The sequence below is a fragment of the Chionomys nivalis genome, chromosome 2, assembly GCF_950005125.1.
Source record: "Chionomys nivalis chromosome 2, mChiNiv1.1, whole genome shotgun sequence".
Classification (NCBI taxonomy): domain Eukaryota; kingdom Metazoa; phylum Chordata; class Mammalia; order Rodentia; family Cricetidae; genus Chionomys; species Chionomys nivalis.
Window position 1 is genome coordinate 131,799,532 of NC_080087.1, and position 27,030 is coordinate 131,826,561.

A 27,030-nucleotide genomic window follows, 5' to 3' on the forward strand; every position below is an offset into this window, starting at 1 on the left:
GGGAAGATGGAGAACAGGTAGACAGAATGGCTAGCCAGATTCCAGGAGTCTGGGGAGTTGAATCCAGTTAAAAATTTGAACGTTTTTCTGGCCTCAAAACACTTTTTCTTGTGCTTAGTGCTGGGTTCCCAAAGGGAAGAAATGAGAAAAAAAAATCTCAAGGAAGGGATTTCTTTTAATAACTGTGCATACTGATGGGGACACAGCACAGTGTAAATAAAGTATTCATGAAAGTATTCACTGTTTAAATCGGAGTAATTAACAGTTCTAGTGGGAAAAAAAAAAACCTGAGATTTAAAAATAAGGAAAAGAAAAAGGGAAGCTGAGGGTCTGAGACAGCAAAGATCCACGGAGCAAGTAAGAAGAAAGGACCTACTAAGAGAAAAATGGAGAGGAAGGAATGACCCAAACAGAAAATTTAGTAACTCGAGGGAAGGGATCTTACTGGCTTATGCTGAAAATGCGGAGGTCGGGCACGCCGCCTGCCGGCTGGCCGAGGCTAAACAGCGGAGACTCGGAGGGGCCAGGCACGCGGGGACCCTTGGGTGGTGGGGTCGGGGACCGGGTTTGCAGCCCAGGCTGACGGGCGGCTGGGTGTCTGGGGCAACTCGAGCGCCCGAATCAGCTGCACGTGGTCCGGCTCAAAACCGCCGGGCGCCGCGGGCCGCTGCCCGCTCCACCGCGCTGTGCGATGCTAACAATGACTTCGCTTCGTACTCTACCCACTAACTGCCCACTTTTAGAAATAAGACCGGCACAGGAGCAGCCGGTGCAAGGCAGTGGCGTTTTTCCATCGCAGGGCACCCAGCGCCCCTGCGCAATCGCCCTCTCTTGCCCGCGCCCCAGACCAAGCTGCCCTACTTAGCTGGGAACGACATAACCCGGGTCCACCAAGTGCAGCACTATTAAAGTAACGGACCGGAAGCTCGCGCCTCCCTTCCCGGAAGTAACTTCCTCCGGCTTATCTGCCCTCTTTAGGCGGAGCTTTGCGCTGCGGAGGAAGCCTAGTGCGCTTGCGCGGCCCGAGAGCCCGGTGAGTTTCCGCACTGAGGGGCCGCGGGGTGGCCGGTGAGCTAAGTCTCCTCTCTCCTATCAAGGTCCCGAAGGGCCGGGTGGAGCGTCCTGCGGAGTCCCGCTCCCACTCGCGGAGGGTCCCAGGACTCTGTCGTGGGCGTGAGCGAGGCGCATCTCTGGCCCCAGGGTGGCAGGCGGGATTGGGGTTCCCCAGCCGTGCTGCTTTTCTCTGCCCGTGTCGACCCCAGCCTGCAGAGCGACTGCTCTGTTCTGCCATAGCCAGCGAGGACCAAAAGTCAGGGCGAACCGTTAAGATTCAGCCTACATATTTGGCTCCTTTGCCCCAGCTGAACTTGGGGATGTAGGCGGGAATACCAAAAAAAAAAAAAAAAAAAAAAAAAAATTGGGGAGCCGGGAGCTGTTGTTCTGTCGTGTTGGGAAAGGGCAGGTGCCCAGGGCTTGTCACTGCCACTTCGTTCACCTTTTTGCAGTTCCAAACCCACGTAGGAGTAGCAGGGGCGCGTAGGCGAGGTCTAGGTGTTTCCCCTAGAGGTATCAGTTGTCACGAACTCGGAGCCAAATTTCACTTCTCGTAAGACTCAGAGGAAAAGTTGTTGAAGAAATTGCATACACCTCAGCCTGTTTCTTACTTTGAACTTGTAGAATAGCTTCAACAAGCTTTCTGAAGTTACTAAGTCACTCAGGATTCTTCTTGCATGACAGGTCCCAGCAAAGAGTTGGTCCCAGGAGAAATGGCCCTGGTACCCTATGAGGAGAGCGCGGAGATAGGGCTCCAGAAGTTCCACAAGCCTCTTGCCACCTTCTCTTTTGCAAACCACACCATCCAGATCCGTCAGGACTGGAGGCAACTGGGAGTCGCAGCAGTGGTTTGGGATGCGGTAAGTCAGTTCTGGAGAGCCTCTGGAAACGTCCACGAACTAAGGCTAGACTATCATTTTAAGAAGAAAGTTGATTGTTTTATTGAGATATATTTCACATATGTTGTCCATTGTGAAGTATGTAAAAGCCCTGGGTTGTTCAGTATGTTCATGGCAGTGCACCGTTACTACCCAGTTTACAAGTTTTTCGTCATCCCCGCGGCCCCTTACATACATTACATTTTGAAAGCCGAGGGAAGTGGGATGACTGACCAGTGATTGCTCCCAGAGTATCAGGAGACTGGAAGGAAAACAGGAGTCTGTTTGCCCTGGTCACTCATTAAGTTAGTTTCTGGAAATACCACACAAAGAACGTGTGGAGACATAGCCCAAAATTAACATCACGTCTTAAGGGTTTTATAGTTTGAAAAGATTCTTGCTTTTCTGCTTCTGATAGCTCTGTCTTCAGCTGTTAAATAAAAGGCCGGCATGAAGACATTTGTGTTATACTCCTAGTATGTAACTGTGGGCTGTGACACAGTAAAACAATACGCTTTTTAGATATAGCCGCCCCCTGACTGGCATGCCTTTGGCCACGCTGCACCTGTGTTTGCTCTAATAGGTTATCTTACAGCAGCAGCTAAGTTCCAGTGTGTGTGTTAGGTTCTTGTTTCTTCCGGCCAGCATTTGGCATCTTGCAGACACTTGCTGACCTTAATCACCCTGTGTTCCCCACTCAGGCCATTGTTCTTTCTATGTACCTGGAGATGGGGGCCGTGGAGCTCGGGGGCTGCTCTGCTGTGGAGCTTGGTGCTGGCACAGGGCTGGTGGGCATAGTGGCTGCCCTGCTAGGTGAGTACAGTGGGCTGGCTCCCTCCTTGTGAGTGGAACTCACTGGAGGTACACTTGTTTCCTTCGAGGAAAGCACGTGGTTGGGATTCTGCCTTCCTGAGCTAACCTCTTTTTCCCATGCTGCTGGTCTCAGCTCTGGGGCTGACAGCAATTTCCTCTCTTTCTCTCATCCTCTTACTCATACTTCTACTGAGAGATCACCTTGCTCTCTTTGATCTTGTGATGCCGAGGTAGAATTATGTACAATTTCTTTGTCTTAAAGTGCTAAATCCATAGACTACCAGACTTAATCCCTCATTGTTGAGAAAATGGCTGGTTTTTCCCTTCTAGGGTTGATGGGTTCTCAATTGTACTCTGACACCTTAAGAAATTATATTAATGGTCTGTAATTATATCAATGGTCTGTAATTAGTTGATACCTACCTATCAATCTATCAGCCTTCATCTGATATGGGCTTTAGTTCTTTGTTTTTTTGTTCTTGTCAGAGATGGCGTCTTACAATGTTGGCCAGGCTGGCCTTGAACTGTAAGCTTGCTGAGCAGCTGGGATTACAGGCGTGTTGCACCACGGTACTGGGCTGCTTAGAGTGTTGTTTTTCCCCTAGAACACGTTTAAGTCTCATTGTTATGTTTTCTCTTACTGTTGACTTCATTCTACAACTTCTGATTCAGTGTTCAAGTTACCCTGTCATATGTTATCTGTCACACCAACCACCTCAGTATTGTCACCTGTGGCTCCTCTTACAGCGTGGTCTTGATTCACGGCTCCGGAGGGGACTTAAGAGCTTGCATTTGTGAGAAGCTCCCAGGCTAATACTCCCAACACTACTGGTTCTCAGAGGAAACTGACAGGGGATGCCTGGAACTGCAGAACATTGAATTATTCATACGCTACGGTTATTTTAGGCTCAACCTAAGCCACTCTTTTCCCACCTTTTTCTCCGACGACTTATTATTTTTCAGTATTCCTTTTTCTGTTTTGGTTCTGTAATCTGTGTTGCTTTCTTTGATCTTGATTGGAGAGCAATGGCAGGGCTAGTGGATAAAAGTACACTTAGAGGCTAGGAATTGCTCAGGAGTTAAGAGCCCTTGTTGCTCTTTCAGAGGACCCGGGTTTGATTCCCAGCCCCCACAGACTGCTCACAAAAGCCTATAACTTCAGTGCCAAGGGACCCAGCACCCTCTTCTGTTTCTGTAGAAACTGTATGCAAGTGGTATACAGACATACATGCAGGCAGAACACCCATACATGTCAATAAAAATCAAGGCTTAAAAAAAGTTTTTAAGGTATATATTAATTGGTCTGTCTATTAGCAAAAACCATAATGGTGTTTTTCTATTGGCTTACGGACTGCATATGAATCTATGATATTTAATTATTGTTTGCAGCCCCCAACCCAGCAGTCAGCCCGCTTCCCCTGTGGGCTTCTGATCCCACGATCCTGTAGGTATAAATTAAGTCTTTATCATTCTATTTACCAACAAAAATTCAGAAGTCAGATGTGGGGGTGAAAACCTGCTAGATCAGAGTAGCTTAGAAGCAACCAGGTGACTGTGATTTTTGGCCAGAAACACTGCAAGAGATACCTCTCTCCACTCCTGTGCATCTTCTCTATCCAAATTTCTGGTATTTCTTTGACCAGTTCCAATCAGCTAGTCTCTAGCTCCATGTCCCTGATTCAAGGAAAACTTTATTCATCAACACCATCAGTCATTGGTAAGACTCTGCGTGGCCCCACATCTTTTATTATCCTTAGAGGATATAGCATTGCCTTTATGTCATATATTACTTTTAACTTTTTTTTTTTTTTCAAATGGTACCGGTGCTTTGAGATAGTAAACCACTTCCAGGGTCCTTATCAGCAGAAATCTGAGGCTCGCAAGCGATGTCAAGACACAGAAGCTCAGGCTTTCCACTAGCTTCCTCACCCCGTTTTCTGCTGTGAGCACAGGCCAAGTTTTGTTGGCGGGTATAGAGACATGTTATGTCAGTACATGTGCATATAGTTGTACTTAGGATTAATTTTGCCACATTTGTTTCTGTTGTTTGATCTTGGGCACAGTGTTTAACCTCTAACAATGATTTCTCTGTATTTGCTCCACAGTGAGGCTCAAGATGGGCTAGTTACCAGCATACATAGTTACCATCACGCATAGCTAGTTACCAGCATACATAGTCACCATCACGCATAGCTGGTTACCAGCGTACATAGTTACCATCATACATAGCTGGTTACCAGCGTACATAGTTACCATCACGCATAGCTAGTTACCAGCATACATAGTTACCATCATACATAGCTGGTTACCAGCATACATAGTTACCATCACGCATAGCTAGTTACCAGCATACATAGTTACCATCACACATAGCTAGTTACCAGCATAATAGTTACCATCATGCATAGCTAGTTACCAGCATACATAGTTACCATCACGCATAGCTAGTTACCAGCATAATAGTTACCATCATGCATAGCTAGTTACCAGCATACATAGTTACCATCACGCATAGCTAGTTACCAGCATAATAGTTACCATCATGCATAGCTAGTTACCAGCATACATAGTTACCATCACACATAGCTAGCTAATTAGCTCATTAGCTGACAAAAGATGTGCTGTGGGGTATGTGTGTGGGTGTATGCGCATTCGCCTGTGTGCATATAGTCATGCACCCATGTTGCTATTCTTAGTGTTGTTTTTTCTTTTCTTTTTTTTTAAAGATTTATTTATTGTGTATACAACATTCTGCTTCCATGTATGCCCACATGCCAGAAGAGGGCACCAGATCTCATTACAGATGGCTGTGAGCCACCATGTGGTTGCTGTGAATTGAACTCAGGACCTCTGGAAGAGCAGCCAGTGCTCTTAACCGCTGAGCCATCTCTCCAGCCCCAGTGCTGTTTTTTCTAATGAGAAGTCTAAAAATATGGGGTTGAAGAATTCAGGATAAGGTTCTTCAAACACTGTTTGAGAGAAGGATAACAATCACTTCATGTGTCTGTGTCTCAGATTGAGGCTCTTGAGAAATGAAACCATGACTTGTTCTGTGTCCTTGACCCTTGAACAGTACCAGCTACTCAGACACTGGATACTTGGATAGTTTGGGAATAGGTCATGAAGGAACTTGGGGCCAGAGAGATGGCTAGGCAGTGAAGAGCGTGTGTACTGCTCTTGTACAGGACCTGAGTTTGGTTCCCAGCATCTACATCAGCTGTTTCACAATTGACTGGAACCAGCTCCAGGGGATCCAGCCCCTCTTCTGGACTCTGTGAGCATTTGCCCTCACAAATGCACACACATATGTACACATAGCTTAAAATTTAAAAATCAAATAAGCATGAACTAACTAGATTGATGACTTTTGGAAATCATGAAAATTAATAAGACTCTATTACAAAATATTTATCATTGCAGCAGAATTCCTATTTACATTTTTATGTATTTCCTTTCATTGTCTTTTCTCCGTCTGTATTTTACATAATCACAGTGGTGATGGAGGAAGGTCATTGGTTAAAAGTAAAGAAACTGCTTGGCCCTCATAGGTTAGAACATAGGTGGGTGGAGTAAACAGAACAGAATGCTGGGAGGAAGAGGAAGTGAGCTCAGACGCCATGCTCCCCTCTCCCGGGCAGATGCAGGGCAGCTCCTCTCAGAGGCAGACCCGATGAAGCAAGCTGCCAGGTCAGACATGCTGAATCTTTCCCAATAAGACTGGTGCTACACAGATTATTAGAGATGGGTTGATCGGGATATGAGAATTAGCCAGTAAGGGCTAGAGCTAAAGGGCCAAGCAGTGTTTAAATGAATACAGTTTCCGTGTAATTATTTTGTGTATAAAGCTAGCTGTACAGGCAGCCATGAGCCGGGCTGTGGGAAGAGGCCCGCAGCTCCCCACTACACAGTGGTCATGATCTTCTGTCTGTGCGTCTGTACGTGTGTGCGTGTGTGTACGTGTGTGTACGTGTGTGTACGTGTGTGTTTCTAATCCCTGGTATACGCATTTGTGTTGTTGCATGATTTTCATATTCACTATAAAGTATTAGATTAGAGAAATTTTGAGGTTAAAAACTGAGAGTAAGAGAAAAGTTTTGAAAATAGAAACAGAATTAAAACATGTAGTGATTGAAACATTTGGAAAGGGATTGGTTGTTCTCTTTTTCAAGTTCATGTTTTGGTACTCAGTCATTTACCCCTAAGTACATGGCCTCCCTACCAAGTGTCTCCTGGGTCAGTGTGAGTAGCACCCAGTGACCAGGAAGGCAGATCCACATCTTAGGAAGCTACGTACAGTTTAAGTCCAGAGGGAAGGACTAGGTAAAGACAGATTGCATAAAAAGTAGATGATGTTATGCAGAATGTCAGTAAGAGGAGCAGTTCCTGTGTGTGGTTGGGCTGTGCCATTCTCAGAGCAGACCTGTATCGGAAGTAGACTCAGTCACGGGTTTTCCTCCAGTGTTGACACTTGAGGTGTTAATAGAGAGTAAATAACTTGCCCAAGGCTGTAAAGCTATGGATTGTGGTGAGACTTTTGATCTAGTTCTGACTTTCAAACTGGAGTTTTAGTTAGAAAATCCTGAGTCTTTATGCTACATGGGGTTGGGGTGGGGTGATCCCATTTTGAAGAAAGAATTCTGTATGTTGGGATATGTTAGAGAATTTTCACTTAAAAAAATCGTCTGTGTAATTTGATGCCCAGTCAGGCCTGGAGACTCCTGTGCTGAAATAACAGAGCTCAGGAAGATACTGTCTGTTGACTTGCTGCCATCCCCACGACTCTGCTGAGCCTTGGACCCGTGGTCCTGAAAACTCCCATCACACCCTGGCTAGCTCCTGCCAGCATTTCTTCTCTTTCTTCCTTGGTTCTGAGTTAGCATCAGTATCCAGGGGGTCACCCAGCGTTGAGGGACAGGCTGAACGGTCAGTCTCATTCTTCTAACAGCCTGCATGACAAGTGGGCCTGGTAGACTCACTGTTCTCTGTGTGGTCTGATGAATGGGACCATAGTTCATGGGTTGTGGTTTCAAATTCAGCAGCCCTGACTCTGTATTTCTCTAAGGCTGACCCAAGCTCCCACCATCTGCCCTTCATGACTGTAGCCTCCTCTCACTTGGTCTCTCTGATTTCACTTCCGGAAGTAGCTGCCAGACCCTTATCTAGAATGTCAATTAATTGATGGTGTGGCCTGTGTTTAAACATCCTGTGCCTCTCTGCTGCTGCAGACCACATCCCAGACTTGTGGGCAAGGCTTGGCTATCTCCTGTACAGTAGCTCATCAGCTTCTTTCATGTTTTGACAAGTTCCCAGGACCCACACTGCTTATGCCTGGTGCCTATTGCCTTGAATGGCCTTTCTCCTTCCCCAGCTCATGGCCTTCTCTTCCGTGTAAGTTCAGGTTTCCCTTCCTTTGGCTTCTCCCTCTCTTGAATTTCTTTCTGACGTGTAGTTCCTGGTGCTGAGCACATCCCTGCTGCTCTGCCTCCCACTGCATCATGGTTACTCTTGGCTTTCTCCTTCTCGTGAGACTTTGCTCCAGGTAAGGGTTTTCTTGCTCAGCTTTATGTTTCTAGCACATGGTTATGCTTGAATGTTTAATCAGTAGAGCAGTGCTTATAAGATGAAAATGAAGCCCAGCAGCAGTGGTGCGCATCTTTCATCCCAGGACTCGCAGCAAAGGCAGGCAGATCTCTGAGTTCAAGGCCAGCTTGGTCTACAGAGTGAGTTCCAGGGCAGTCAGGGCTACACAGAGAAACTCTTCCTCAAAAAACCAAAACCAGCTCACAAAACAAAAAGAACAAAACAGAAACTAAAAGTGATGACAAAGGTTTACATATTGTTTTTCCATTCCTGAGTGACAGCCATTGTTTTTACTAGGTCCACTTCCATTTCCCTTATCATTTGTGAACAATATTAACTTGCTTTTCTACTTGTAGTATTTATCTTACAGGAAGTCATTTGATACCTTAGTGTTTGGTCCAATATCATGCCCTTCCTTACCGTATCTTGCTCACTAGGCTGGAACCAACCTGGTAAATGCAGGTTTTCCTACCAGGCCTGTGCGGGCTCAGTAGAGTATGGCTGGAGTGAGCACGGTGCTGACTCCCTGGCTGCCAGTGGGCTCTTAGATATCTGTAGAACTGGAGGTGTAAAGGGTACTGTTTGGGTGACATTAAGAGCCTATGGCAGCTCTGGAAGACCTAGTAAGTTAGTAGTACCTAGTGGGGAGAGCTCTTTCTCCAGGATAGGCATTAGAGAAGTTCTGAGTGCATACCCAGGTGAAGCTTCAATGATTACGATCACTCAGGGATTGCCAGTAGTGGTGCTCTGTATCCTGCCCAGAAACACACAAATAAAAGTACTGATTCAAACTGGGAAGGCTGCCTGCAGTTTTCATTCTCAGAGAACAGTCATTGAACTCTGCTTACTGGGCAACACACTGTGCCAGTGAGTCATTGGAGTAGTGGGTCCAGGCTTGCAGAGTCCAGCAGCTTGAGCGTTTTTATCGGTATCACCATCTAGAACTGTCAACCTCAGATTTAATTACATGCTACCTTAGTGTTTAAGATAAGAGACACCTGGTGGAAGTGCCACCGGAAAGGTGCTGGGATCCTTTGGGAGATTAGAAAAAAATATACAAAGGAAAGATACTATTATGAAGGAATTAAACAATTTTAAATTTCAAACTTTCTAATGTCAAAACTCGACATGATTACACTTTTTTTAATGAGACTAACCTCCTGTGCTGTAATGAGACTAACCCGCCATGGCTGCAGTGAGGCTAACCCGCCATGGCTGCAGTGAGGCTAACCCGCCATGGCTGCAGTGAGGCTAACCCGCCATGGCTGCAGTGAGGCTAACCCGCCATGGCTGCAGTGAGGCTAACCCGCCATGGCTGCAGTGAGGCTAACCCGCCATGGCTGCAGTGAGAATAACCTACTGTGGTTGGCTGTTGTTCAGTTTTCTCTTACCCACATTGGTTAAAAAAATAGATCTTGCAGTTGACTGTCAGTAACACATAAAGACAGATGAGTAAGCTACTGTGCCCTGGATTTCCTCATTTGCGTATGGAATAGCACTTGGAGCACACGAATTAGCCTTTTAGCCTGTTACCCAGTACATACTAAGTCTGTACACTAATGCAGAGGACAGGTTTCCAGTAATATATGTATCACACAGACAGCCCAACCGCTTCTGAAGAGTGTAAATGAATGCAGCCTGCACATTCTCTTGTGATTCTGTTTTAATGTTGGTTCCTCCAAAGCAGACTTTTGGTTTGTATCTTCTGATCTTGATAGTCATACTCTGCTTATCAATTTTTCATTCTTGGATTTTGTTTTATGCTGAGCATTGCTGATTTGAAGGTTATGGCCTGTTGAATCAAGTTGAGTGGTAGATACTCATGACGGTTGGACCAGCTCTCGTGGAGAATTCCGGAGCATCCGCGTGTCACTTTGTGACTCTAGGGTTTGCTAGAACCAGTTTGGCAATCAGTAGGTGTGCCACAGAAGCAAGCTGAAGGTTCACTTTTTTACACAGTAGAAGGAGTTCTGTTTGGGTCTGGTTATCTGCCTGTGGAAGGTTGTGGTATTCCCCATACTGCGACTTTTAAATGATGCATGTATTAACTGAAGCAGGCCCTCTCTGCCCACTGCAGATGTATGATATTCACCTTATTTTCTGTTGTCCACATTGTAGGTGCGCATGTGACTATCACGGACCGACAAGTAGCATTAGAATTTCTCAAGTCAAATGTTGAAGCCAACTTACCTCCCCATATCCAGCCCAAAGTTGTTGTTAAGGAGCTGACTTGGGGACAAAATTTGGGAAGTTTTTCGCCTGGAGAATTTGATCTCATACTTGGAGCTGATATCATATACTTAGAAGATACCTTCACAGATCTTCTTCACACCCTGGGGTACCTCTGTGGCAACCACTCTGTGATTCTTTTAGCTTGCCGAATTCGCTATGAACGGGATAGTAACTTCCTAATGATGCTGGAGAGGCAGTTTGCTGTGCGGAAGGTTCACTACGATCCTGAGAAGGACGTCCATATTTACAGAGCACAGAAGAGAAGCCAGAGGGAGGACTTGTAGTGGGCACTGTTTCCTGAGAATTGAATGTGTCAGGTAAGATCTTAGAACTAGAACTCCTGTGTGATGGACTGCAGGTCCATCCAACCAGAGCTGCTCAAAGAGCACAGCACATGTGTTGTTTGCAGACAAATCCACCTTGTCACATTGCCATAACTGTGTGTCACGACTGCTCACTGCTGAGCAGTGAATGCACATGGGAGGTTTGCCTGGCGTTCTTTCCTTAGCCAGTGTGCGCACTTGGTAAGCGTTTCCCACTAACACTCTGAAAAGAATCGTACAGAGGTGTCTTTAAATTGGTGAGATTCAGCAGTGCATTCTGGGCTGTACGTTTGTCTCGGTTTTCTCATCTGCTGAGTGTAAACCAAGTTGAAGTCTCCTACTCTTCTTGTGAGATAAGGCCTTACTCCAGCCCTGGCTTGGTCTAGAACTGTAGACCAGGCCTACCTCAAACAGTGATTCTCCAGCCTCTGTCTCTGAGTGCTGGGATACAGGTGTGCCACGGCACCTGGATTACCATTTAGTCCTTAGGCACCTTGAGATGAGGATGCATTCTGTCAGCAGATTTCAAGGGTAAGAATGTAAGCAAAGGAATAAAAATTTTTACATTTAAAATTACATAAAACTGTGGCCTGAAATTTTCCTCCAAAACAATGCTTTGTTTCAGCTTTGCTGTTTCTTGCTGTGGTTGTCTCTGTTTCTTAGGTGTTTCCCCCGTCTTTTATGTGTCAGTTCTGAAAAGTTAACTCTCATTTTACGAAGGTTAGCTCCCAAGGTACAAACCTATATTGTGCCTGTAATCACTGCTTGGATCTCGGGCTCCCTGTAGGCTGCAAGCTGCTGGAGGCCTCTCTGACTTTCCTTCCCTTTACCCAGTAAGAAGCATATAACAAGTGACCAGGGTAAAGTCCATTAGAGGCTGCTGATGCTGTGTGGTGGCACGGAGCAAACCCAGGTCGTGCACACACTGGGCAGACACTAACCCCAAGTTACTACATCCCGAGCCAGAGGTTACTGGTTTTTGAGTTTTCTCTGGGTAGACTTTATGAATAAAGTTATCAAAACAAGCTTTTCTTTTACATTTAACTAAAAATTTAAGCAGTTTAGACAATGGCATTTGGTAATAGAAATGTGTTGAACTTGTATACACTATTCAAGGCCTCGTTTTCCTTTAATAAATATTTTGGATATGAGAATATCTTACATTGTCTTCTATATCTTTTAAAAATGGTAGTCGTATTAGTCAGGGTCCTCTCTAGAAGAACAGAACGGGGGAGGGGGAAGGTGCGGAAGGAGGGAGGGAGGAGAGGAGAGGATATCAGAGTGGCTTACAGGCTGTGTGGTCCACCTAGTCCCACGGTAGCTATCTACTAATGGAAAGCCCAAGAATCCACTAGTTGTTCAGTGCACAAGACTGGATGTCTCATCTGGTCGTCAGTACATGCCAGAATCCCAAAGCAGGAGGCTCTAATGGCAGTGAGGGAGTGAACTTGTCGGTGAGATTGACGCCAAGCAGGCAGAGAGACGGAGAGGGCCGCCTTCTTCCACAGGCAGTCACCAGAAGCTGTGGCACAGATTAGGTGGATCCTCCCACCTCAGAATATCCGGATTTAGGATGAGTTTTCTCACATCAAATGATTTAACTGAGAAAAATCCCTCACAGCTATACCCAGCCCCTTTGGTTTTAGTTAATTTTAAGTATAGTTTAAAGTTTTATTTTAATAGAGGTGAGCTAAAAGCTATGGGCATTTGATGATGTCCTGTTTCTGGGAAGATCCATAGCTGACTGACTGAAACACTCCTGCACCATGACATCGACGCTCTCTGAAACAATGAGAACCTGACAGCGTCACCACCGTTGCAGAACCCAGTGCTGCCAATAGTGACGTTCAGTCCTTTAAGATCGCAGACTTTGGGGAAAGATAATAAAGCGAGGTGGGACGGGCTGGGTAGCTGAGACACCTGCTGCTCTACCAAGTCTGCCACGCATTTAGCAGGCTTCATGGTGTTTTCATAAAATCTACGGGTCAGAAAAGGTTGAAAGTACTGTGTTGTGTGATGTTCTATCGGTTTTGGGGCACCCACCACCACCCAGCTTCCAAATTCATGGAGGCTTATTCTTAGTTATGAACGCTTGACCTTAGCTGCCTTGTTTCTAGCCATCTTTCCTTAAATTAACCCGACTACCTTTTCCCGACTACCCTTTCCCTCTGGGCTTTTATCTTTCTTACTTTTGTATATCTTACTTTCAGACTTACTCCATGACTGACTGGGTGGCTGGTCTCTCTTTCTAGTTCTTCTATTTATATTCTCTGCCTGCCAGCCCTACCTATCCTTGCTCCTGCCTCGCTACTGGCCGTTCATCTCTTTATTAGACCAGCAGGTGTTTTAGACAGGCACAGTAACACAGCTTCACAGAGTTAAACAAATGCAGCGTAAACAAAAGTCACACAGCTGAAGATAATATCCCCAACAGTACTGCCATGCCTCCACTCCCTTTGTTCTACAAATAGAGTGTGTGAGTAGAGAAAGAGATTGGTTATTATAAGTGAAAGTCAAGCTCTTTTATTGGTTTAGGTTTGGAACATTTTCCAAGTCAGATTCTGTGGGGGCACAGACACACACAGACACACACGCACACACGAACGCTCACACACACAGGCACATACATGTGTGTGAGTGCCTTTACATCTCTGTGTGGTCTGGCCATTGGCTATAAGGGGCAAAACCTTGGGCTGAAGAAAATACCTGTAGGGAGATGCAATTGTCAGAAAACTTATTATTTTACATAGATAGCAGAATTGTAATTTGTCCAAGTAAATGGATAGAATACTAGATTTTAATAACTGGTGTTTTAATTATATGTGTCTGTGTACAGGTAGATGCATGCTAGTGTGTACAGAGGCTGGAGTTGTTGGATTCCCTGGAGCTAGAATTCAGGTTATTGTGAGCTGCCTGGGTACTGGGAATTGAACTTGGTCCTCTGAAAGAGCAGCAAGTGCTCCTTACCCGAGCCACCTCTCCAGCCCTCAACACTAGATTCTTTGGGGGATAGAATCATGACTGTCATTACATTTAGACAGCCTAGCCACGTTGTCCAGGCTGACCAGGGACAGCTTTTCCTTCCACCTCCCCAGCAATAGGATTACAGATGTGTGCCATCACTCCCAGCTTGCCTGTGATATTCTCAGCAAATACAATTTATTCTGGAAGTACAGCATACCACTAAATTTTAGGTGGTCATAAAGGCAGCTCGATAACACTGATCCATAAACAAAGAGACCACTGTGGATGATTTACCTAAATGAATCACTTCATTTCTGCTTTTCCCCCCTCTCCTTCCCCAAGGTATATCCCCAAGAAACAGATTCTCGGACTATTAAATAATAAAACATTCTCTTAATAATGAAACTATATGAACGTATATAAGATCTACCAATAACCAATGCCATTTAACTGCTATACTTTTCTTTGCCCCTTGAGACCTGGTCCAGGATGATCTTAAATTGAACCTCCTGTCTCAGGCTCTTACACACTTTGTTATATTAACCCACATAATTGCTATACTTTATTGGAAGCATTTCCTACTAGTTCTTTAACAGAGCAAAACCTTAAGAGTACTTAAAAAAAAAAACCCACGAAAACCAACAGAAGCAAAGTTTGCAGTGCTGGTAACTTGTGCTGGATTCAGCACCTGACTTGAGTTGGTAGAAGGCATGTGTTTCTGTGTTGTAACTTTTCTGCTGCCCATAACCACCCCATAGCAAACACACCCACGTTCTTTAAAGAGCAAGGGGAGTCACTGTAGTGAGGCTGCATAGCAGACTAGAGGCGTTCTCCACTTGCACAAGCCAAGCAATCTAGGCAGTCTTCAGTTGTGCTCCAACATTAGGCGGCTTGTCAGCTCAAAGGGCTTTAATGCTGTAAAATCATAAACGCTTCTTAGTATAACCAGGAAAGGGTTAAGTTTAAAAATGCTGATAATTCACAGCAGAGAAATACTATCAACATGGGATGCTAATTATGAGGGTAGAAGGGAAAACTGAGACCGGAAAATCCACCAACACCATTACCTTGTGTGCAAGTGGCTCTGCTATTCCAGTTTTTCTTCCAAAACCAACAAAGATGGTGGAGTCGGGTATGAAAGACGTTAAGGGACGTAGCTCAGTGGCAATTCCTTGCCTAGCATTGCAAGAACCCAGGGCTCAGTTCCCACATACTTGGAGATAAAGAATTTGGCAGAGCACTGACTAGTATGGAAAGGGTATGGGTTCAATTCCAGTGTCACAGAAACATGCTTAATGGAAAAAGCTAGGCACAGGGTCATACACAGCATGTGAATATTTGAAATACTCTGAACTGGTAAATTCACAGGAAGCAGACTGTGGGTTGCCAGAGGCAGGAAGAAAAAAAGAAGGTAACTATTTAGTGGGAGTAGGATTCCATCCAGACGACGGGAATGTTTGTGAGCTGCACAGAAAGGGCAGCTGCACAAGCGTGAGCGCCAAGCACGCTGCTACAGCTAAGTGGTTCACTCTACAGAATTTTGCTACTTGTATCTCAAAAGTAAAAATATTCATTCCTGGAAACGAGTCTGCCTCCTACTTGATGTTAGTCCTCATCTGATGGTGGCTTAAAACGTGGAGAAAACACAGTATCTAATGGGCAAGATGGCACGTATGAAGACAGTACTTTCCAGGGCTTGACAATCAATTTAATGGTCAGTGGCAGCATTTATGACATGAAGAATGTCTGAAGCAACAGATTTGGAGGAGAAATGAAAAGTTCTGCTTGGGATCTGTGCTTTGCAATGAGTCTAGAATTCATTGCAGAGGAAAGGGCTGCCCACTATACAAAGTTATTACAATTACATTCTTGGAGGAATGCTTTAGAATTTGAGAAAAAATGGAGTCACTTCAGTTTCTAGAAGTGTGCCCGCAAATGAATGTCTGGTACAGCCAACATGAAGACAAGCATTCCAAGTAATGTAATCACAGGGCTGAAATGCTTGGCACAACTCTGGTATATACTTGTCTTCATAACATTGATACAGCATTCTTTTTCTCTCTTGTTTTAAGAAAGGGGCTCACTATGCAGTTCTGACTGCCCTGGAACTCACTATGTAGATCAGGTTTGCTTCTGCCTCCCAAATGCTGGGACTAAAGGGGTGCACCCCCACACTAGGTTCCTTCTGCCTCCCAAATGCTGGGACTAAAGGTGTACACCCCCACACTAGGTTCCTTCTGCCTCCCAAATGCTGGGACTAAAGGTGTGCACCCCTACACTAGGTTCCATCATTTCACTCTTGAAATCTGAGCAATTTAGTAAGTGTGGTTCTGTAGAAGGGAGAAACAGAACTCCAAGTGACTCAAGCTTCAAGACTGCATTTAATGATCAGGAAACATTACACAATTTAGGACTAAAATGTTAACTTTTTACAAGTTTCAGAATTTACCACAGAATATTACAGGGATCTTTTATTCTTAGTTCTTTGGCAATGGTAGCCACACCCACCCCAGAACCCCCTTGTTCATACCCTTCCCCCCAGGACCTCACTGGAGATAGCCCAACCTAGCCTTTGGTTCTGCCTCCCGTGTTCCTGAGCCTGGAATTACAAGAGCATGCTGCTGTACCCACCCTCTGTTGCAGTTTACGTACTCAGAATAAAGGTGGTCTATGAAGTTCGCTATTGTTCATTAAAGCACACGTTTCCTGACTGTAAGCTGCTGGACATGCCTCTATGAGTTACTCAACAGGACAGCAGCACTCGCAAATCAACAGGTCAAGTAAGGAGTTCAGCAGAATCGACTCTAGGTGTGTTGTGTGAATTACAGTGCTCTGTTGCTAAGCATTGCAAGCTTGTGATATATTCAATGAGATCTTTGCTCATTTGATAAAATTAATAAACTCAAGTCAAAAAAAACAGGTAAACACACGCACTAGCTGGGGAAGAAAAAGAGAGAGAGAGATCCCGGCCCAAAAAAGAGACTTTCCAGAGTTTTAAAAGCATGTTTATGTGTCTGCACATAGATGTCTGTGTAAAAAGGGCATTATGACAGTTGATACCACAAAGATTACAGTAAGAAAAGCACTTTATGACAATATTTCACAAATTCACAAGGATCACTTCAATATACAAAGCAACCGCTACCATTCTGAACACAAAGCATCCAGTATGTACATAGTGTTAATAAAATGCATGGTGTCTTGGTATTTTTATTCTTTATACATAAAGCACAAAAAGATTTAGGTAAAAAAATTTAAACAGGGATGTTTCTAGATTGTAAGGAATTTTTATTAGAAATGTATTTTCCTCCTCATAGTTATTAATACTCAACTCCAATAGAAACATAGAGTTAAAAGCTGATACCCTGTTTGTGCTGACAGTTCTAGGGAGGTATTCTCCGGTACTCAAGGAAAAACCAAAAAGCCAAACATCCTCCTAGGACTTCCCTGGTTATTTATCTTTTCAAAAACTTCAAGTGACATGTCCAGGCTGGGAATGATCCTTCCTTGTAATCCCTTGGGGGTATTATAACCTATGTGCACAGATCAGCTGAAGACAGCTTTACACAGAAAACTGCTAACTAACACACTTCGTCATCCTAATAAATCTACACGCACAGAAAAAATGTTGACAAATTTCCCACTTTTAATATAAATAACTTTATTACATACATATTGAAGTGGCACCTGGGTAAAAATACGTCTATAAAGCATTTACCAATTTAATTTTAAAAAACATAAGAAAATAAAACCTCCCAAATATAATAAATCATTTCATGTGGCCAACATAGATCATGATCTGCAGACTCTTCCTCCCTACTGTTCTCTCTGTCAACATCTCGGATTTCCTCTCATCTCTGAAGCTCCGCAGAAGGAAGCTTAGAAATGCTGTACTCTATGGGCAAGTAGTGCCTCATGCCTGGGAGTACGGGGCCACCGTGGGCCTTCTCACATACTTCCTAGAGATTGTTCATCTTCCTCTGGACCTGCCCCCACAAGTACCAGAACGAGGACTGGCCAGCATTTGCCCTGCCTGTTCTTACACTGACAACTTGCTTCCCAAACTTTGCTCTCTTATTTATTTTTTTAATTTTTCTTTTTTTAAAAAATAAATTTCAAGCTAAAACACCTGAAATATAATTCCTCCATTCAAATGTTTCTGGTCCTTATGAAAGTGTGTCTGCCCCTCAGGACACACAAAGGCTGCAGGCTACATTCACTCACCAGGAGCACACCACGTGAGGGTGAGTCAGCCGGAACTTCAGCACCCTGTTTTATTTGTTTGAAATTCTTCCACACTGACTCAACTTCATGATATGCTCGACCCCTCAAGGATTACACGCCTCTCTCGGCCATTGATAAAGAAAATCAAGGAAACCAGTTCCTGGTACATAACAGTGACTGTTAACCGAAGAGTCAACATTATTAACATTGAAAGTAATAAAGACACACACAAGCCACCCACCAGAGACTTAGTTGTGCTTTGTACAACTGTGGACACACTTATTCTATAGCACTTCACCTGTGCAGGCCCCATCTGAAACCAGTCAGGTTTAGGCAGCATTTCTTTGAAGTTAAAGCCAAATTTAATATGAAAATAATTTAGTAACAATGATTATTACAGGGTTTCCCATGATAACAATAAGTTAACTGCTTTAACAAAGTTTGTAATATTCTGGAAAAATTTCTGGTATACTTTACATAGAATGTTGGGGTGAGAATGAAATTTAAAGTATTTATTTTTCCTTCAATATTTACTCATGATGAAAAAAGTCTCAGCTCACATTTTAATTTACTGGCCTAGCCACATCTAATTCCCAGATATTTAGCTTTTATAACATGCTTTAGACTAGCTACGATATTGTAGTCAACAAAGAGCTTCCATTAAGGAGTCATGTCTGAAGAGAGGAGGAAGACAGAAGCGTCACTGGACAGCTAACCAATGAGGGAATTTCCCAAGTTGCTGATACCCAAATTGGGTCATTAAAAAAAAGTGCAAGTGACAGTGACCATTTACAAAGAACTAATGTAAGTACAGTCCCAAGGAAATATACAACCTTTGTATTGGGCCCTGGGGAATGATCTGCCAATAGTTTTTCAGTGTTACAAAGGCAAAATAAAGCCTCTGAAAGGAGCTGAAAATGACACAGCTATTGGTAGAGAAACAAACTCGTCTTACTAGCTTGATTGGAGTTGGCAGAGAGGGAAAGAAGACAGAGTCTAGACTGAAGTCACACGGGTTAGATAACTCCACTGGTGTCTAAGCCCCGGTCCTTGTTTGATTCCATGTCACCGTAAATGGTGGAAACTAGCAGGGAGGAGTCCTGAGAGACAGACAAACTTCAGCCAGATGACTTGTGACAGACAGCCTGCCTGAATGGCTTTGTGCTTTGGACACTAGCACTGCTTGCTGACCTGCCATCAAAACACATTCCTGACAAATTCCCTGTTCAAAGGAAACACCAGAAGTCTTTGCCCAATATGATTCTCAAAAAAAAAAAAAAAAAAGAAAAAAAAAAGAAAAAGAGAAAAAAAATCTTTTAAAAGCTATGTTTACAATGTTCTTACCAATTTTATAGCTGCCAGAAAGAAAGCAGGAAAGAACAAACACGAGAAAGCTTTGGGGGTCAGGAGTTTTCAAGTGACTGGTAACATACCCAAAAGCATCAAGCCAAAGAAAACTAATAAAAAACTGGAAGAAAGGATAAAAACCAGATATGAGTGCTGGAGTAATACAGTCACTGAAACCAGCAGAAGAGATGCAGGAGAATGCACAGAAATGTGGAATATTATCTGACCTCAATACGCTACAAAACTCAGCATTCCTGACATAACAGCTCTCTCAGAGCGTTCTGATGATATACTGTATGTATGTATGTACGTATGTATGTATATATGTACATATATATTACAAAATGCCACTTCCCCACCCATTCTTTAACATCTAAACAAGCACAGCACCTATGACAATATGATGGTTACTAATACGGTACTTGCTTTTGTTAAAGAAAGAACTTAAATTTTATCTCATTAATTTTTTTAATATGAACATATTGGATCTAGCCCTTTCTAAACCACTTTTCCGTTAAACACTATCAAAGCTTGAAAACTCAGAAGAGTAATATATCAAAAATAAACCCCTCCCCATTTCATTTTTATTAGAGTTAATCTGTCCTATAGATAAAAGTGCCATATGGCCCTAAATATGCAAAGTGAGCAATACCAAACTTGCTATTTTCTAGGCAAATCAGTAGCATATGTACAGATTCCTATGACAGCATTTTCATTCCCTTTTGGCCAATATCAAGAGAAAAACATCACTGGTAATGTGGCCACATACAATCTTGGATATAAGCGTTTTTAAAAAATTATGTTATTTTCTTAATAAAGATTCTCCAAGTAGCTCAAAAACAAAGTTTTTTTCTAATTCTCATATTTAAAAAAACAGCTTGCATTAAAGATGCATGATTTCTTTCTGTATAAACTGAAATCTTCAAGTCAGATTTAGCAACATCACATATTTCTCACCTTATTGAGTAACCAGCTTCAAACCAGTGCAGCCGTGCTCCAGGCACAAGGGCCCAAGCCTCTTCCAATTCACCCAGCTAGTAAGTGTGCCTGAGACTGCCTTGGCTTATAAAGCACTAAGGAGACCACTGTAGAAAGCCTCAACTTTTGAAGACAGACACCTAGAAAAGAATACAAGTTCTACACACTAGGCAAGTTTTTCACTTGTGACATTTAAAATGTTCAATCTGACATTTTGACTTAATGTGAAGTAGTTCCGGCTTGTCAACAGATTTGTTATTTTGCGTCATATCTGTTTAACCAAGTTTAGCAAATGATACATCTACATGCTGGTACCCAGACCGTTTGTATGCTATCTCCTTCCCAGTAAGCTCAGCAGGACAAACATCAAACTTTACAGCCGTTTGAAAGCCTTCTTGAGACTCTGGTGAACTGTCCAAACACAAGGATTACATCACTCAAGTCTTAGAATGATGCTCCTTCACAAACTGTTCATCCTTTAAAAAAGACAATGGTTTGTTATAAACAACATACAACATTTACAGATAGTAACCTAAAGTCTTATTTAAAAAAATGGGCCAAATATTTCATGCTCAAATGTATATACTGACATTAAAACCAGTTTTCTTAATATCCCATGAGAAAATATAAAACAACCTTCTGAGTCCAAGTTCTTCCTCAGACATGAAGTAATCTAGCATACCAGCCTCCACCTTCCTCATGTTTGTCCTTTAAAGAGTAACTTTTAGATCGTATCAGACTTTGTGACTAAAATGAGTTATTACTAAGTCTTATCAGAAACAACATTACACATAAATGCAGACCATTGAGTCAGGATTTAAGGAGGGAGCTTCTTTAGAGACAACAGAATGGCTACTGGATAACTAAGGCAGTACCACTTTTTATGGGAGAAAAAGATTTTTGGCAAATGCTGTGCCACAGCAGACAATTCAATGTCTGAAGAAAACCGCTTTTCTTGTGTGCATTTATACTACATTTTAGAGCCACCTCAGATTTCCTGATATATAACTGGGTAGCTTCTCTAAAGTAATCACTTTGCTTGGGCAGCTTCAAAGTTTTCCTGTTGGTGGCACAGTAAATGCAACAGTGAATTAGAAATAGCTCTTTAGGTAAATGAGGGACAATATAAGGGTTTTGAAAGCAAGGACAAAAGCTTTAATTATTCAAACTTTCTTATATAACTAAGGAGTTGGCTTCCTGTCCAGCATCTGTTCATTAAGATTTAGTACTAACCAAAATAAGCTTTGTACTTGGATTTTAACTTAACTCAAAATTCAAATACCGTCCTTGTTTTCAGTTGGTTACTTCTTTGAATGTATTCAAATTATTGAACACACAGAACTGGATTCAGAAGTAACAACTGCCCTGCAGGACAGCTGTGGCTAATACAAAATGCTTCTCGGAACCAAGGACAACTTTTAGTATGGAAGAAAAGAACACCGTCTACTCCTCAACACCAAACTAAAATTTGTTTTTAGAGGGCCTGTCTTTGAACAGTTAGTTTTACATAATTCACAATGAAACTGTAAAAAACCTCAATTTGGCAATCAACACCTCATTGTACCTCACTTACTTTCCTCATGTGCCCCACACATTACTTCAGTTCAAGAGGCTGGGTAGTTCTACCCTAAGATAATCATGGACCTCATCACAAACCTTGAAATCATTAAAAATAAACAAAACAAAACAAAACCCACTAAAAACCAAAAAGCCAAGATTTCATTTTCCTCATTTCCCCCAACAATTTACAAATAAACAAATTATTACTTCTTGAGGAGGGCAGGAGATGGGGAGCAGAAGTCTTCATGATTCCTGGTGCCGCACAGTCTTGAGGGAGAAGTGGAAGCAGGTGCTGGAACATTCACAGTTTAATGCAAAAGCAGAAATGGATGAAATTCTGTAGTTGCTTTCAGGCAGTTTTGCGCATAGAAAAAAAAGAAATGTTTAGAAAATAAATGTTTATTTTGTCTTTCTGGTTGTGGCCAATCCAGTCCATTTTCCACCATACCAGGTGAAAATTTAAATCCCAAATTAATCTGATTTGTGGCAGTAGAGGTCCTTAAGTGCTTTCAGCTCCTCAATCAACGTCTTGTTTTGGTTCTCAAGCACTGCCACTCTGTTCTCTAAACACTTCACATATTCCTTCTTCTTCCTACGACATTCTCTTGCTGCTTCCCTAAAAATGAAGACACACAAAAATTTACGTTCACTAGTTTTAGAATATAATGCTTTCCAGAGAAACAGCTGAAATGAACAAATAGTCAGTACTGCACATACAACAAATATTCAATAAATGGTGTTGAGGCTATCAGTTGGTGAGATGGCACGTATATAGTGGCCTTTATTGCCAACCTGAGTTCAACCTCTGGATTCTACATGGTAGAAGGTAAGAACCTATTCTTTTTTTTTTTTTTTTTTGCACATGTACTCGCACACACAGAGAGACACACACATGAAATGTAAAAACATTCTTTCAACTAATTAAAAAAATGTTTTTGGGAGCTATTTAGGGAAATAGCTCACTCAGTAGGCAAAGGGCCAGATATACTAGCACTGGGACTGGATTCATATCCCTAGCACCCTGGTAAAGAGCCAACAATGGGGTGGGATAGAAGACAGAAGGATCTGGAGTGAGTCACTGAGCTACACATTAAAAAAACGAAGGCTGGTGGAAAGCATGTAGGCTAACTGCAGATCAGATCTCCCCATCTCCTCCAAATCCACCCCCCAGTCTCATCCCCAGCTCTGTATAGAATACCAGCTGAGGCTCCCTGCACCCCTGGTCCCATCTTCACTGGATCCCACAGATCTCCCCCTCCCGCATTTACTTCCCTCCCCCCACCTCATTGCTGCATCCTAGACACCAACTCCTGGGAATTCCCTGGGAATCCACAGACCATCCTGACCAGAAAAACAAGTAGGTTAACTGTAGATCTTTACCCATATCTCCTCTTCCAATTTAATCCCCTACTCTCATCTATAGCAGATCACCTGCTGAGGCCTCCATGCCCCCCACCCATCTCCTCATCCCCCAATATCATCCAGAGCTCTGTAGTAGACTATCTCTTAGGGCCTCTCCTCACTCCTTGCCCCATCCCTGAGGACTAAGCAGATCCTGGTGGAACACCCTTGCTTTCCTCCTTCCTGTGTACCTTGCCACTGTCCCATCCTTGACCATCCTAAGTGTCAGACCCCAATACCTACACATACATTTTACCCAGAACCCCCAGTGGCCACATCCATCATAATCCCAGAAGAATTTCCTACGAGGTAACACAGAGCAACCACACTCTAATGTTGCGGGAGCTCCTTCTGCTCCTTCCACCAATAGCCGCTGAGATATCAGACCATTGGGGCGTGGTCTCTCTCTCTCTCTCTCTCTCTCTCTCTCTCTCTCTCTCTCTCTCTCTCTCTCTCTCTCTCTCTCTCTCTCTCTCCCCCTCTCTGTCTGTCTGTCTGTCTGTCTGTCTGTCTGTCTGTCTCGGTAATGGATGGAAAAAGGCACTCTTGGCAAACAGACCTAAGAAGCAAGCTGGTGTAGCCATTTTAGTACCTGACAAAATAGGCTTCAAACCAAAATTAATCAGAAGAGATAGGGAAGGAGACTATATACTCAAAGGAAAGAACCCACCAAGAGGACATTGCAGTTCTCAACATTTATATATCAAACACAAGGGCATCCAAGTTCATAGAAGAAATACTACAGCTTAAATCACATACTGAATCTCATAATAGCTGGATAGTGAGAGACTGCAAAATCTATAAGAGCAATGCTGGTGCTAACAAACATCATAGACCAAATGGACCAAACAGATAATTAGAGAACACTTCACCCAAACACAAAAGAATATACCTTCTTCTCAGCAAATTAACCACAGACTTGGATACAAAGCAAATCTGGTATAAAAAACAGAAATAACCCCGCATCCTCTATGACCACCATGGATTAAAGCAGGACATCAACAATAGAAACAACAGAAAGTTTACAAACTCATGGAAACTGAACAACTCACTACTAAATGAAAAATGGGTCAAGACAGAAATTAAGAAAGAAATTAAAGACTTTCTAGAATTGATTGAATGAAAATGAATAAACAACATACTGAAAGGTATGGAACACAATGAAGGTGGTTCTATAAAAGGCAAGTTCATCACTGGGTGGTGGTGGCACAAGTCTTTAATACTAGCACTCAGGAGGCAGAGGCAGGAGGATCTCTGTGAGTTCGACGCCAGCCTGGTCTACAAAAGCGAGTTCCAAGATAGGCTCCAAAGCTACAGAGAAACCCTGTCTCGGGGGTTGGGGGGAAGGCAAGTTCATACTACTAAGTGTCTACAAAAAAAAAAAAAAAAAAAGAGAATCTTAAGGACATACTTTAATAATTTTTTGCTTTTTTCAAAACAAAGTTTCTTTGGGTAGCCCTTGGCTGTCCTGGATCTTACACTGTAGACCAGGTTGGCCTCAAACTCAGAGATCTACCTGTCTCTGCCTCCTGAGTGCTAGAATTAAAGGCATTTGTTACCACCACCAGGCTAAAGGCTTTTAATTTTATTTTAGGTTTACGACATACTTGAAAAGCTGTTGTTCTATTAAATTGGAAAAACCTAACAGAAACGGATAATTTTTTTCAATCGGTACCACTTACTAAGGTTAAATCAAGATCGCATGTGCAATTTCAGTAGACCTATAAACCGTAGTGAAATAGAAGCAGTCATTAACTGCCTTCCAATAAAAAAAATGAAAAGAAAAGCCAAGGACTAAGGATGGTTTTAGCATAGAATTCTACCAAACTTTCAAAGAAGAGTTAATGCCAACATTTCTCAAATTACTCCACACAACAGAGAAAAAAGGAACACTGCCCAGTTTGTTTTATAAGGCCATATTTACCAATCCCCAAACACATGAAGACTCAATAAATAAAGAGAATTACAGTCCTATTCCCCATTATGAACAAAAATGCAAAAATTATCAATAAAATACAAGAACAATAAACCAATAAAATCGAAGAACAAATAAAAAAGATGACCCACAATGATCAAGTAGGCTTCATCCCACTGCTGCAGGGATGGTTCAACAAATGTAAACATATATATATATACTCCATCATACAAACAAATGGAAAGACTAAAACCACATCATCATCTCATTAAATGCAGAAAGGCCTTTGACAAAACCCAACGCCCCTTCACAATTAAAGTTCTAGAGAGAACAGGGATACAAGGGACATATCTTTATATAAAGAGGGCTTTACAGCTCAAGGCCAACATCATTTCAATGGAGAGAAATTCACGGGACTATTCAGGGCTGCCAAGGGACAGGGATGGGGGTAGTGGGGAGTTGTTTAAGTACAGAGGGAGTTTTAGGGTTCTTGTTTTGAGATAGGCTCTTCCTCTACAGCTCAGGATAGCCTGGAACTCAGTATGTAGCCTGGATTGGTCTCAAACGCATAGCAAACCTTCTATATCAGTCTCCTGGGTAGCTGGGATGACAGGCATGAGTCATCAGATTGAGTGTTTTGCAAGATAAAAATGTTCTGGAAATCTATTATTAAACCATGATGACAATATACACAATATTACTGAACTGTATAAAGTTATAAATGGTCAAGAAATTAAATTCTGCTATGGTATTTTTTTTTTTTTTACAATGATTAAAATAAAGGTTAGAAAAACCTTAACAGGCTGGGCAGTGGTGGTTTATACCTTTAATCCCACTGCTCAGGAGGCAGAGGCAGACGGATCTCTGTCAGTTCAAGGCCAGCCTGGTCTATAGAGGGAGTTCCAGGATAGCCAGGGCTGTTACATAGAGAAACCCTGTCTTGAAGAGAAGAGAGAGAGATTAAGAGAATAAAAATTTATCTTTAGCAGGCTTCAAAACAAACCCAAAAGAAGCTACATCTATTGTTCAATGATCCTAACAGTTAAAAGATTCTAGCTTTGTAAAACAAGAAAAACTGAGCAATTTTAATAAACAATCATTTGTAATGGAAAATAACACACATACACACACCTTTTATAAATTATCAAGGAAGAGGTAAAGTACTCAGCCTTATTAATGAGTATAAAAGATGACAATGTTTTATACTTCAAAAGCTTTTACAAGAATACATAAACCAATATATAAAAGACATAAAATACTGCCTACTATGCTATTATTTCTAGATATTTCAAGTGGTACTATATTTATGATAGATGCGGACATTACAGTAGTACTGAAGAAATTTTCTCCAGAAATAAGACTCAGAAAATTCAACATCCCACTACACAATAAGGAAGTCAAGTAGAGTCCTTTAGGGTGTAGAGGAAGGTGTTGATCTAAAAAGGATGACGGGGGATGAGTTAGAGGTCAATTTAGTCCGTGATTCCCTTTAATCCTTCCACACTACCCACTTTCCCTCTTTTGCCTACAAATTTACCTAAGTTTTAACTTGGTATTGTGATGGTGATACTTGTTTACAAAATCTAGTGCACACGAGGCTGAAGAAGAAGAATGTACATCTGAGTCATAGACCAAGCCAACTTGTGCTACAAAATAACATCCATCAAAAATATACCAGGCTTTCCAATCTTAACCTGCATTAATTATTGAATTAAAAACTATGTGTACTGGGGACTGGGGAGATGGTTCAGTTGGTAGGGTC

At 42.6% G+C, this 27,030-nt stretch overlaps 2 protein-coding genes across 8 annotated transcripts in view; one reads left to right on the forward strand and one right to left on the reverse strand.

The window, feature by feature from the left end:
* The first annotated feature begins 963 nt into the window (after positions 1–963).
* Mettl21a (methyltransferase 21A, HSPA lysine) lies at positions 964–12,029 on the forward strand. Of its 2 annotated transcripts, none has more exons than XM_057761603.1 (4): positions 964–1,033; positions 1,738–1,913; positions 2,633–2,744; positions 10,443–12,029. In XM_057761603.1, exons 2-4 carry the CDS (start codon positions 1,767–1,769, stop codon positions 10,838–10,840), a joined length of 657 nt encoding a protein of 218 aa, XP_057617586.1. In that variant the 5' UTR covers positions 964–1,033; positions 1,738–1,766; the 3' UTR covers positions 10,841–12,029. The 2 variants fall into 2 exon arrangements, with proteins under 2 accessions (XP_057617586.1, XP_057617588.1); XM_057761605.1 differs by having other exon boundaries at positions 1,011–1,068.
* Positions 12,030–16,832: 4,803 nt separating this feature from the next.
* Creb1 (cAMP responsive element binding protein 1) overlaps positions 16,833–27,030 on the reverse strand; it is a 61,770-nt gene continuing 51,572 nt past the window's right edge. For 5 of the 6 annotated variants that reach the window (XM_057754576.1, XM_057754568.1, XM_057754546.1 and 2 more), the window contains one exon: positions 16,833–22,568. In XM_057754576.1, coding sequence (XP_057610559.1) covers positions 22,424–22,568 — 145 coding nt within the window. In that variant the 3' untranslated portion in view covers positions 16,833–22,423. The remainder of the gene's footprint in view (positions 22,569–27,030) is intronic. The other variant, XR_009055977.1, reaches the window with a different exon arrangement.

Bases quoted from the DNA above. Each gene is read 5' to 3' on its own strand.
- Mettl21a (XM_057761603.1), top strand. From the start codon at position 1,767: ATGGCCCTGGTACCCTATGAGGAGAGCGCGGAGATAGGGCTCCAGAAG. The intron at 1,914-2,632 runs GTAAGTCAGTTC...TTCCCCACTCAG, and splicing joins CAGCAGTGGTTTGGGATGCG to GCCATTGTTCTTTCTATGTA. The intron at 2,745-10,442 runs GTGAGTACAGTG...TCCACATTGTAG, and splicing joins CATAGTGGCTGCCCTGCTAG to GTGCGCATGTGACTATCACG.